At 38.0% G+C, this 12837-nt stretch overlaps 1 protein-coding gene across 3 annotated transcripts in view; it reads right to left on the bottom strand.

Annotated features, from left to right (window-relative positions):
• The window catches only part of LOC131077547 (probable uridine nucleosidase 2), a 64651-nt gene extending 54154 nt beyond the window's left edge, over positions 1 to 10497 (bottom strand). Inside the window, exon 1 of one of the 3 annotated variants that reach the window (XM_058015063.2) lies at positions 10334 to 10497. In XM_058015063.2, coding sequence (XP_057871046.1) covers positions 10334 to 10394 — 61 coding nt within the window. In that variant the 5' untranslated portion in view covers positions 10395 to 10497. The remainder of the gene's footprint in view (positions 1 to 10333) is intronic. The other 2 variants (XM_058015062.2, XM_058015061.2) reach the window with 2 other exon arrangements.
• Between the last annotated feature and the right edge of the window lie 2340 nt (positions 10498 to 12837).

The following is a 12837-nucleotide window of genomic DNA, read 5'->3' as shown; positions in this document are numbered from 1 at the left end:
GTACCACACAACCTAAACAACTCCTGCCAAAAAACACTCATAAACTTACTATCCCGATCACTGACAATGAATCTGGGCAACCCATGTAACCTGAATATCTCTCTAAAGAAAAGATCTGCCACCTGTGCTGCTGTGTAAATGGACGGAATGGCAAAGAAGTGAGCGAACTTTGTCAAGCGGTCCACCACCACATAGATGCAATCCCTTCCCTGCACTCGTGGTAACCCAGTGATGAAGTCCATCGAAATACTTTCCCATTTCCTATCAGGAATGGGCAAGGGCTGTAATAAACCTGCAGGAAATGTGTGCTCTCCCTTATTCTATTGACAAACCACACACTCCTTGACATACCTCTGAACATCATCCTTGAGCCCTCTCCATGAGAACCGCTCTCGGATCTGCCTGTAGGTCTTGAAGATCCCCGAATGCCCAGCTGTGGGTGCATCATGAAATGCCTTTAGTATCACCTCTCTCAAATGTGATGACGGAATCAAATAAACCCTGTCCTTAACTCTGATCAATCCATCTATCACCTCATAGCGATCATCCTGTATAGTACCTGAAATCAATCCAGAAGCCCAAGCATCTCCAACATACTCTGCTATAATCTGATCTCTCCAATCTCCTGAAATCTCTGCTAGAGCACATAAGTGAGGTCTCCGAGATAAGGCATCAGCCACCACGTTTTTCTTACCTTTGACAAACTCTATGTCAAAGTCATAAGCCTGCAATTTAGTAACCCATTTCTGTTGCCGGTCATTACGATCACGCTGGCTCATGAAATATTTTATGCTATTGTGATCAGTTTTGATCACAAACCGTCCGCCTACTAAGTATGATCGGAATTTGGCCAATAAATGCATTATGGCCAACATCTCCCTGTCATAGATAGAATAGCTCCTCTCAACACCTCGGAGCTTCCTACTCTCGAATGCAATGGGATGTTTCTCCTGCATCAATACTGCCCCTATCCCATCACCTGAAGCATCACACTGAAGTTCAAATGGCTTCGTGAAATCTGGTAGAGCTAAAACCGGACAAGATGACATCACTTGTTTGAAGTGGTCAAAACATCGCTGCGCTGCTTCCGTCCATACGAAGGCTCCCTTTTTAGTGAGGTCTGTCAAAGGTGCTGCAGTCTGTGAAAACCCCTTAACAAACCTCCTGTAAAACCCGCATAAACCAAAGAACCCCTTAAGTTGTGTGAGGTTCATGGGAGTAGGCCAATCTACTATAGCTCTAATCTTTTCAGGGTCTACTCGAACTCCATCTGCACTAATAATATGCCCAAGGTATAGTAATTCTGTCATACCAAACTCACACTTAGACTCCTTGGCATATAAAGACTCTCTCTCTAGGATAGATAATAACTCCTCCAAATGCTGTGAATGTTCCTCCCAGGTCTTACTGAAGACCAAGATGTCATCAAAGAAGATCAAGACAAATCTCCTCAACTGCTCCCTGAATACCTGGTTCATACAACTCTGAAATGTAGCGGGTGCATTGGTTAGTCCAAATGGCATAACCATAAACTCAAAGTGGCCATAGTGACATCGGAAGGCTGTTTTCTCAATGTCCTCTGCTCTCATCCTGATCTGATGGTATCCGGATCGCAAATCAATTTTGGTGAAGAAGCATGCCCCATGCAACTCATCAATCAACTCATCAATCCTAGGAATGGGATACCTGTTTTTAATTGTTTTCTTATTCAGTGCCCTGTAATCGATGCACATGCGCATTGTCCCATCCTTCTTTACCAAAACCACAGCTGAAGCAAAGGGGCTTTTGCTAGGCCTGATGTGCCCCATTTCCAACAACTCCTTAATTGCCTTCTCTATCTCATCTTTATGTTTCTTAGGATGACGATAGGGAGTGATCATCACTAGTTTGGCTCCCTCCTCGAGCTCAATAACATGCTCTGCACCCCTGTCAGGAGGAACCCCGTGAGGAATATCACTGAATACCTTGGCATGCCTGTCAAGAATCTCCTGTCTATCTGGTGGATGACTCTTCACCCGAAGCTCCGATGAAGTTGGCATAACTAAGCACTCTGTTGCCCACTCTGTGTCATTATGTCGAAAAAGTCTCTCCATTCTCTTCAAAGAGACTACCCTGCAACTCCCATCTAAAAGTCCCCTGAGAACAACAGTCCTACCCACATGCTGAAACCTCATTTCCAACTTCGCTAGGTTGAAAGTGAACTCAACCAGCGATGCCATCCATGTCATACCGAGGATGACGTCGTAATCTCCCATGTCCACAACGTAGAAATCATCCTCCAACTCATAGTCATCTCCAAATCTAATGTGAAGATTTGAAACCTTCTGAGTACATAATAGCTTTTGGCCATTAGCCACCATGACCCTAAAACCATCATGCTCCTCTGTCTGTAAACCTCTCCTAGCTACCAACTGTGTATCTATAAAGTTATGTGTAGCCCCAGTGTCAATGAGAGATATCACTTTCTGCCCCTGGATAGTACCCCTGACCTTAAATGTGATTGCCTTTTGGGCCCCTGTCAAGCGTGCCAACGATCTATCATCCTTAGGAATGCTGCTCTCCTCTATCATGTTACCCTCATCTGAATCGGAGTGCTGATCCTCCCCCTCTGACTTTGACTCTTCTGCTGAAAAATACTCCATTTGATTTGCCTTAGCCTTGAGAGGGCATTTATGAGATAAGTCCCAAGGCTCTCTACACTGGAAGCACAGTTTCTTCTTTCGAAGTTCATTCAAGGTTTCACTGTCTAGTCCTTTTGATCCTTCTTTGGGTTTGTTATACTCTTTCTGAAATGGTTTTTTGTCTTTGTCCTTGCGGTAGGAAGAATCTGTTGAATGGTATTTTCCTTTGTATACCGAAGGGGCTAAATCTCATGCCTTTTTAGTTGCTTCTGCTAAGGTGAGTGGATCATGTCCCTTCACCCAACCACGTAATGGATCAGCAAGCCCATCACAAAATAACACCACCAATCTCCTAGGAGAGATATCAGTAACAAGTATAGACAAACGCTAAAACTCGACGATGTAAGCATCCACTGACCCTGACTGTTTTAACTGTGCTAGCTCCTTGAAATGTAACTCGGGATCCCTAGTGTCAAATCTCTCAATCAATCTTTCTGTGAATTCCTCATAGGATGTAATCTGATTATGCCCTAGAGTCACCATGCCATGATGCCACCATTCATGCGCAACGCCGTCCAAATGCATAGCCGCATACTTGATAGCCTCATCCTCAGGCATAGGATTTAGCTGCAAGTATGTATCTACCTTCTGCACCCAAGCTCGTGCAGTCATCTTCCCTGAAGCATCATAATAAGGCAAGGAAAGTTTTCCAACTTTCTTCCTCAGCTCAAAATTCTGATTCCTCCCTCCTGCTCTAGGCATATGTCTCATCCTCAAGTCCATATAATCTCTGAGGGAAATATCTGCCTGAAACTCGGGTCCACTAGCCTCCCAGTCCCTCCTGAACTGACCTTGTAACTCAGTAATCTGCAGTTCATTCACTGGTTGAATCGGATCCCTAGGTGGAAAGGTGGGTAGAAGAGGTCTCGAGCTCGCTGTTCGAGCTGGGTGTGCAATGTGTCTAAAGTTATCCGCCTCAATTCCATTGTTGCCATGTCCATTGTTACCATTAATGTTATTCTCAGGGCCATTGTTGTTGCCTCGGCCTCCATTATTATCATTGCCCCTATTGTTATCGTTTCCCCCATTGTTATTGTTTCCATTGTTGGCCTCACCTAGATTAATATTAACGCCCATCTGTCTAGCCATAAGCTACAACATCATGTCCATTTGCCTATTCTGCTCCTGCTGCATACGCTGCCCTTGCTCTAACGTACCCAGCAACTGTCTGAACATTACCTCCCCCTAATCTGGAACGATATTCCTCTCATCTCGGTCACCCATACTGCTGTCCTGATCGAAGAATATTTCCTCTATGTCTGTATGACTGGATTCTATGTCCACCTGCACGGATGAACTAGACTGCTCACTCTGACTATCCGGATTTCTATTTTGTCTGGCCCTGGTATTGCGAAAATTATAATGCCCCTGTCGCATGCTCAATCATACATTCTGGACCTGTTTTATTTCTGCAATATGTTTTGGTGAAAGTTTCCCACAAGATGGTAGAATCTTCTGCTCTGATACCACTGTAATGGGCACCCTAGAATGCCCAAAAACTAACCCCACTGCTGATAGGAATTTAGTCAAACAGTTTGCAGCCAACTCCTTATTCCTCCGTTTAATGTTTCAATGTTTTTTTGTGTTTTAAGTCTTTGCACAGGTATGAAACCACATAACATGAACTAAAAAGAATCTACAATAATAGGCAAGCTGGAAATTGAATTACTGCTGTTATAATATTATTTCCAGAATTAACAAAAATCAAATACATAGCAGGTTATTTTCAACTCACTAAATACTCCAGCATTTTGACATAATGTTCCAACCAAAATTTCTAATTCTGCTGCTACAGTAACATGAATAGTGCTGCATGAATAGTGCCAGGTGAATAGTGCCACGTGAATAGTGCCAGGTGAATAGTACCCACGTGAATAGTGCCGCGTGAATAGTACCCGCGTGAATAGTGTCGCGTGAATAGTACCCACGTGAATAGTGTCACCGCCTGTAGCTGGAAATGCAACCAAATAATGCTGCTGCTTGTAGCTGGAAAAACACCCAATCTGCCTGTAAATGAAGCTGATAGCAAAGGATTCCAAAGGCCAAACCCCAAGGGAATGACGTCTAGAATGTCACAAGAGAGGATAGACGTCCTCTAATGCCAAGAACGGATCTGCAACTCACACACCAAATTCTTCTCATATTCCACCTGCCCAATGAAGCCACAAAAGCTCCTTTTTATTCTTTCTCCAAGGGGCGACCCAACTCACTCGAGCAATGTGGGATAAAACATGTTCAATATAAAACATATTAAAATATTCACTTATGTCTCCCTTGGTTGCCCCTTTGATTTACACATATCTCCATAGAACAAATATTAAAGTAACACTTTAATATTTTACAATTAAATTAAATGTTACTTTAATAAAACTTCAGGCATTAAAATATATTAGCAATCGGACTCCGAATAGCGTGAGTGATAGCTCGTCGGAAAGCTCTCGCCAAGGAGTATCAAATCCAATCACCAAAACTAGCCCCCGTTGTGTCCTGCTGACTTACTAAAAAATAGTAAGTATGCCTGAAACTAAGTAAATCAACTTCGTTTTGGCCCAAACTGGAAATGACTAGGCCAAAACACTCCAGGATCCCTTTAAACCCTTCGTTAGCCCTCGGGACCATGTAGAGCTAGGCTAACGCACATATACTTGGTCAATCTGCTAGAGTGGGGACATTACACTTTTGGTTTGCCAAGTTACTCTTGAAAAGATTTTTGCTATTATGGCATGAACAATATGATATAAATGCACCCAAGTTGCTAGTTTGGGTTTGGATTAAGTTACAATTCTAAGTTTGGGTTCGCAATAAAGTGTTCCCCAGTGTTTGAGTTTGGGTTTGGTATGGCCATGTATATATACATAAAATATTTTAAAAAGTATAAACATAATGTATTTAATATAAATATAAAAAATTTATAATATAATATTAGATTAAAATTTACAAATGCAATATATTCTATATAATTTATTAGTATAATTTTATAATATTAAATTTATATAAATATATCATATTCTATATATAATTATAATATCAAATAAAAATAAAATATATAATTATAATATTATTAATATAATATAATAGCTTTAAAGAACATAAGATCAAGATGATGGCAAATCTTGCAACACATGAATTCCACTTCCAGCAAATGAGAATAATATACTTGCTTTTCTCACTTAAAATATAGTATCAGCAAGTCCATTAGCTAGACATCAACCAAAGCAATTTGACAGTTCAGATAACCCACAAAGGCAGATAGCATTTCATTGATCAAAAGCATTGAACTCCATTCAATAGATCCCTATCTACAATGGACTTCTTCCCATAATCTCAGGCCGGCTCAGAGGAGGGAGAACATTTCAACTCACTATCATTCCGAAGACAAACACCTATCCCCTTATTATAATAGACTTTGCAATAAACATTCAATGTGGTAAAAGATTCATTAAAAATTTACCTGACGCACTGCAGTTTGTGGGGGGGGCTACCTGATTCCTGCACTCTAAAAAAATATATGGTAAAAAAATTTCATTTGTAAGCTTTCTGCATCCTCAAACAGAAAATTTCCAGCCATTTTGTAGATATTTTTGGGGTTTGGGGGGCTTTATTTGTGAATATGGCACAGGCTCACGCAGGACAGACCCACAGAAGACCCAAGGTGCTCAGGCCAGACCTTAGGCAAACCCAAAGCAGTCTTGAACCCAAACCTGAACCCATGTCAGAACTGAATTTGTGCAATAGGGAGGCCTCAATAGGAGAACCCGGCAACATAGGAATACACTAGAGAAAATGTAAATCCCTAATGCAAATTTAACATGAGAATGACAACTTATGATGCTCACACCCTCAAATCTGCAGAGAAAGCAATCATGCAACATGAAGACTTTTCCCAACTAATGTAATTCTCCTCAAGCAAGCTCCAAGAAGAAATATGCAAAGACCACACAAATTTTCAAAGATGCCAAGACTATGTAACAGTATAATGAGAGGAACGTCCTGCAATCTGAGAAAAGTGCTAGTGATTCCTTAACTACATCTCGCTGGTAGGCCCAAAAGGAATGCCCATGAAAATGTGATGCAGTTGAGGCTTACAAGAGCAAAGTAGAAGAACCAACAACCCTTGTAGCTTTATGGGCTATGAGAGCTAGCCAACTCAAGCAATAGTGAGGCTGAATACTGATGTCCTGCTATTTGAACAAGACTCCCTTGATCTGAATATATGTAAAACACTAAAGGTAGGATGGCGCACCAAAGACTAGGGTGTGATTCCAAAGGGTAGAATAAACCTAAACTTAAGACCAAATTAAAGAAATGCCATGCCTTAGGGTCTAAAGAATAGTCACAAACAATATCAGTTCAGATTGTGAAAAAGGCATGAAGTGCCCTAAGAAAACACCATGGATTCTCAAAAAAACTGTGGTGATGATGCTACTGACCTTCCTACAAGGAAAGACAACATTGACCCATTTTATCACCTTGCAAACCTACACTTGAGATGAGTGTGTAACATACTCAAAGACTGGGCACACATGCCCCAGTATATAAGAGACTAATAGACAAAGTCCCATTAATAACAGAATTACCCAAAATGCATAAGAGAGCCAAAACCTCCATCTAGTTTCATGACTAGAGCCATAAATTTTCTAGTCTACTTACAAACCTAATTGTGCAAGCTCCATTAAGGGATTTATTCATGAAATAAGAGAAATAGCAACATATACACTCAAGAGTGCATAAACACATAAAAGTTTCTTTATTTGTGTAGATCTGCAATATTACATTATGCTTCCCTATCCTAAATGGGCCCATAACCCATCTGGACAAGGGCAAAGCACAATCCTCTTGATTTGCGTTATACATTGTCTCCCAGAATTCTCATGCTAAGCTCCACCTACACATACAGCAATTCGTTGACAATAAGCCCAAGCCTCTATTCGTAGTTTCACTTTTAAGTGAGGATATATTCTCCAAGTGAGATGTGTCACCTCATATCACCATATGTTTACTTTTATCTTAGTGTAACATCCATCCTAGTCCATAAGTATGAGTACATTACATCAACATATACTTTATATTATTAAATGCACATCCCAACCCATGCTAATAAATGTCTATTCTAAGTTCTTCTAACCCATTAGACCCCCTCACTTACATTACATATATTGGTATATTTTTGGTGTTGACGGACAATGACCAGAAAAGATGATGAAGAAGAACTTTAACGTCCATGAGGCTAAACATTGAAAGCCTATGGGACAGTCAGCTTTGCCATCATTGACCTTTGCATTTCAGTTCTTTTCCTATACAAGGTGATGATGAGCTCCCCCAATTTCTCAACGGACCCCTCATTGAAAAGGCTGAACCAAGGGCCAGCTATCAAAACATTATCATAGTTGCTTCTGATGTCTCTATAAGCATCACACTCCACAATGAAGTGTCTTTCAGATTCAACTGACCCGGAAGTACAAAAGATACAAACCCTTTCTTCCCAAATTTCTTTTGGCCTTTTCTATTGTCCTGTTTCACATCAAAGTTGATGAGAGTTAGTTCTCAATTGAACAATAAGGATTTTGGCCCTCCAAGGGATAAAAGACTTTATGTACACTTTTTGAAAAGAATCATATGTGGGATTGAACTCCTCAATATAATAACTCTTTTTTCTCCCTAGCTCTTTTGAGAAGATTTGGAAGCTCTACCAAGAGTGAAATTATTTTTGGGTTTAACATACTAATGTAATTACATGACTAACATATCAAAAGAAGCCTAGTAATAGAAAAGAGGGAAGTGAGCTAGTTAGTCATTACTATCAAATGAAAAAGGTTCATAACAGACTCAACTCACAAAATTTCGAAATCATTGTTTTGGGCTTCCAAGGTAACTAGTGGAAAGGTAGAGCTCTTTTCAAACTAAACTGGCATAACGAAAGTAAAAGAAAGAGGAATTACATTAATGTCTACAAACCTTAGAAATAGGTCAATGGGAGTCAAAAAGAACCAGAGGTTTTGAAAAGCAATTCACTAAAACAATGTAAACATAGTTAGAGGGAACAAACCAAAAGCAGTTAAAAACCTCAAGTGATTCAATCAATGTGTATCATCTGTGCTCCGTAGTTCAAAGATCCACTCAAAACCTTTAGAACTTAATTTCCTCACCAACAAATAGACATGATCTATAAAATAGTTTAATTTTACAGTCTGCTTGATAAAATATAAAAACATCAGTGTACTTTCACCCTAAACAGCCATTCACAAAGGAAAAGACTGACTTGAAACCTATGCTCAATCCCTCCACTTCAAATCCAATACCATAATCAAGCCTATTTGACAAATATTCTCGGTTTATACAGCCCTGCTGCCATAATCAGAGGCAGTGATCCTAAATCTTCTTAGCCAGCATTTTCTGCAAGTTGCATCGTATGAAATTATTATTAACTCAGAAAGTAAAGTCTCCAATTGTAATTTTCATCTAATTTTGGACAAAATGGAGCATTTCCAAATTATGCTTGCTTCTTCTATTTTCAAACAATATGCCAAAAAAACTAAAGCTTAAAATTCAACATAGTTTTTACTGCAAAATTTTTATTTTAAATAGATGTAATGTTAAGCACTCCAAGAAATCCAAGTCAACAACAACATTATGCTGCCATTTAGTACTCACTATCTTATGAACAGGGCCTACAGCACAATGCTACTGGCATGGCTTTTTATACAGAATGTCACAAGATATAAGATCTAGGCACAATCCCAGAGGGCTGAGTGTCCAAATGGCTTTGTCGGAGTATTTTGACTTCCAAGAATATAGCCTCATAAGTATACATAAAAAAAAAAAAAAAAGGTACCCACCATACGAATGTATCTATTTGAGGGATAATAGTAATCTGAACAGCAACAAGAACATTTAAATGCATGAAGTCTGTCACTGAACTTAATAAGTCAATTATAAATTGAAATATTTTCTTAAATACACAGGATTAATTTCATACGTTTGGCCAATTATAAATATACTTTACATTCACAACCTATTAAAGATTTGATTCTTGCCTAAGGGCTGTGGTTCAGCAGTAAAACTAAAAAATTAACTTCTGCGTCATTGGATCAAAGGTTTGAGTCACGCTGGTGAGATCCCAAAAACCATTGCAACCAGGATGGCCATAACCATAAATTCTCCAAGAAAACAAAACTAACTTCTGAAAAAACTGTTTGGGAGTCTTGTATCAACTTGTCAGATCACACATGGATCCCGGAGCTATGTGACTTCCCAATAACCAGGATGGTCATAATCACTAATTTACCAAGAACAAAAAAATCTTCTGAGAAAACTATGTGAAAATTTTTGTATCAACTTATCGGAGCACACATGGATCATAGTGATTTCAAGCTTTGAAATCAGTATTTTCTTAATTCGTGACCTAGTTTATAATATTTATTATACTAATTCATATATTGGATTCTGATTAAAAACGTTGACGATTTCAAACGTTTTGAAGAAACTTGTTTTATTAATTTATTGCCTAATATCTCGAAGTGCAATCTAAAATGTTTGTAAGAAATTTTCTAAACAATTTTCTCAGAAACACGTTCTCTTAATCAATAACCTAATTTATGCATTAATAGTCGTTACGCTAATAATGTTTTGAGATTCATAAATGCAATTATTACCTATTCCAGGATCGGTGTCGATTATGATTTTCTTTCTCTTTTCCACTGCCAATTCGCCCATCGATCGTCCTGCAATTGTAAGAGCAAAATTTGGAGAGCAGAAATTGGGTAGCGTAAGGAAATTGAAGACGCACTAATGATGGCATCGTGTGCGCACTGCTGAGTTATAGGTAGGAATAAAGTTAAATCTTCGCCAATTTGACGTGGGGGAATATATAATATGCATGCAGACAAAGTCGACATAGCTACATCGTTGGTGCACAATATTCTAGAATAGAATATATATATAAAATGCTATGATTCTATGTAATTGAATTTGATTTCAAAAAAAATGTAATTAGTACTTGTGTAAAAGATACTAAAATATATATATAAAAGAAGAATGTGAGAATTGAATTTAATGATAATAATTTAGAGTATGTAGTATGTCATAATGGGATATATATTATATATGGGAAGAGAAAGGAAGAAAGGTAGAAATAAAGAGATCTATAGGGGGATAGGGAGGGGGCGAAGGAGGGAGAAAGGAAAGGAAGATAGAGGTAGGAAGATATAAAGAGATTTCAATTATTGATTAGTGAGATTTCATAATTGATTATCATTTTTCTTACTTACAACTTCATGGGTGAGAAGATCATAGAGATGATATTTTAGGTAGATATTTGTCTTTACCTATTTTTTATTTTTCAATTCCATTTTTTAAGTAATTAATTTCCACTCTTTATTTATAATTTCTTCCAATATGTTATTATTGTCATTTGATAGATGTTTAATTAAATATATAAGTTATTATATGACATATATAAGTATAAATTTTTTTTCTACCAATATTTCAAAATCATATATTTAAAAAAAAAATCTTCTTAATTTTTTTAACTCAAAGGTTAACTTTTGGCATAATCATTGCAACCTCCTACATCTAGTGTGTTGATAAAAGAGTTTTTTTAATAAGTCACATCCATTTAGCTTTCCCTTGGAGCTAAGAACCAGTCGAGTAGACTTGAACCCAAGACCTCCCATGTAGGAGGCCCACAGCTAACCATTACGTTGTGGGGTCATCCCCTCAATAAAAGAGTTTATTAATGCTAGATGAATTGGTAAATTTGCCACAAATTGGATAGAAATGTAAATTAAAATGGTGGTAGCTCCCTTTGTATTAATATTAAATAAAGTTACATTAAAGATTACATCATCTTAACTGGTGTCGGAAAATATCATCCTAGCACCATAATCTAAAACCCATTTGACTTTTGTCTTGGTGAACAATCTCATCGACAAAATTGATCAATTCTAACATGTCATTCTTCTCCACACCTTTCTTTAAAATAGACCAAGCCATCCTCATTTTATCTTCCATCCCTTTATCTTCCATCCCTTGTTTATCCATATCAAATATTGTTGACAATAATCTTGTGATCCATCCCTCCTCAATTTCATATAATGTATTTAATACCATAGGCCAATTATGATTTATCACCAACAGGTTGCCTATTCGGAAACCCCAATCCCTGGATTCCAATGTTTATATAATTTAGGAGCAAACAAGTGCTTATAAATTGATCCATCATGGACATGGTCTTCTCCTCCAAATATGCCCCCTGCAACCATGTAAATAGCTCACTTGAATTTGTCTTTATTACACTTAAAGAGACTATAGCATTATTCATCCTTGGTCTCAACAAAGCATGAGCAATCGGCTCTGAATATGAACGCTATCTTGATTATGCGATCTATTGAACACTAATTCTTAACCCTTTGCACTCCCTTATCTTCCTCTACACCTTCACAGCGTTTCTATCCTCTATTAATTTTTAGGTTATTGAGATTACCATCATATCCATCAATCATGAAATGACCTAATATTTCAGTCTACCTTGAGGTAAAGATACCCTCTACATGATAATCCTTCGTTTATTGACTCTTCTGGCCTATTGTGCATTCTTTTACCTTCACATGTTCTTATCTCGAGGGTCCTAATTGGTTTGATTTGATGATCGAACTTAGTTACTAGTCCTTGGCTAAAGATACTAGGATACTCTATATCTTTATCAAGATTTTTCTCAATCTTGTCATACCAAGTAACCAGACCTCTTACCACTCCTTGACTAAAAATAGCAAGACACTCCATATCTTTTCAGTATTTTTCTTAATCATGTATCTAAACCTTGACTGCTGAAAATAGGACACTCTTTGGAGGAGAGCCTTTACTTGGTTCTAACATATTCTTTGTATCCTTCCTAATCTAAGTATATTGATGGTGATAAGTGCCTTCATGAATCCCAACCTTTCCTTTTGCTAATCTAAGTTAATCTTTGTTTTCTGGCAAGGGAATTTGTTAAAGGAGAGATTATCAATAAATCCACCATCTCCAAGATTATTTTGAGTAAAGATCTTCTCTCAAACTATTAATTAAAGTATATCCCATATTTCATTTGATCTCTTTGCGGGTTTGGACATGCATTGAAGGCCTTCCTTGATCAATTATGCTTTCCAAATTTGGCCAC

The sequence above is a fragment of the Cryptomeria japonica genome, chromosome 6, assembly GCF_030272615.1.
Source record: "Cryptomeria japonica chromosome 6, Sugi_1.0, whole genome shotgun sequence".
NCBI lineage: Eukaryota > Viridiplantae > Streptophyta > Pinopsida > Cupressales > Cupressaceae > Cryptomeria > Cryptomeria japonica.
Note: the sequence above shows the minus strand (reverse complement) of the source record. Positions and strands in the feature narration are given on the sequence as shown.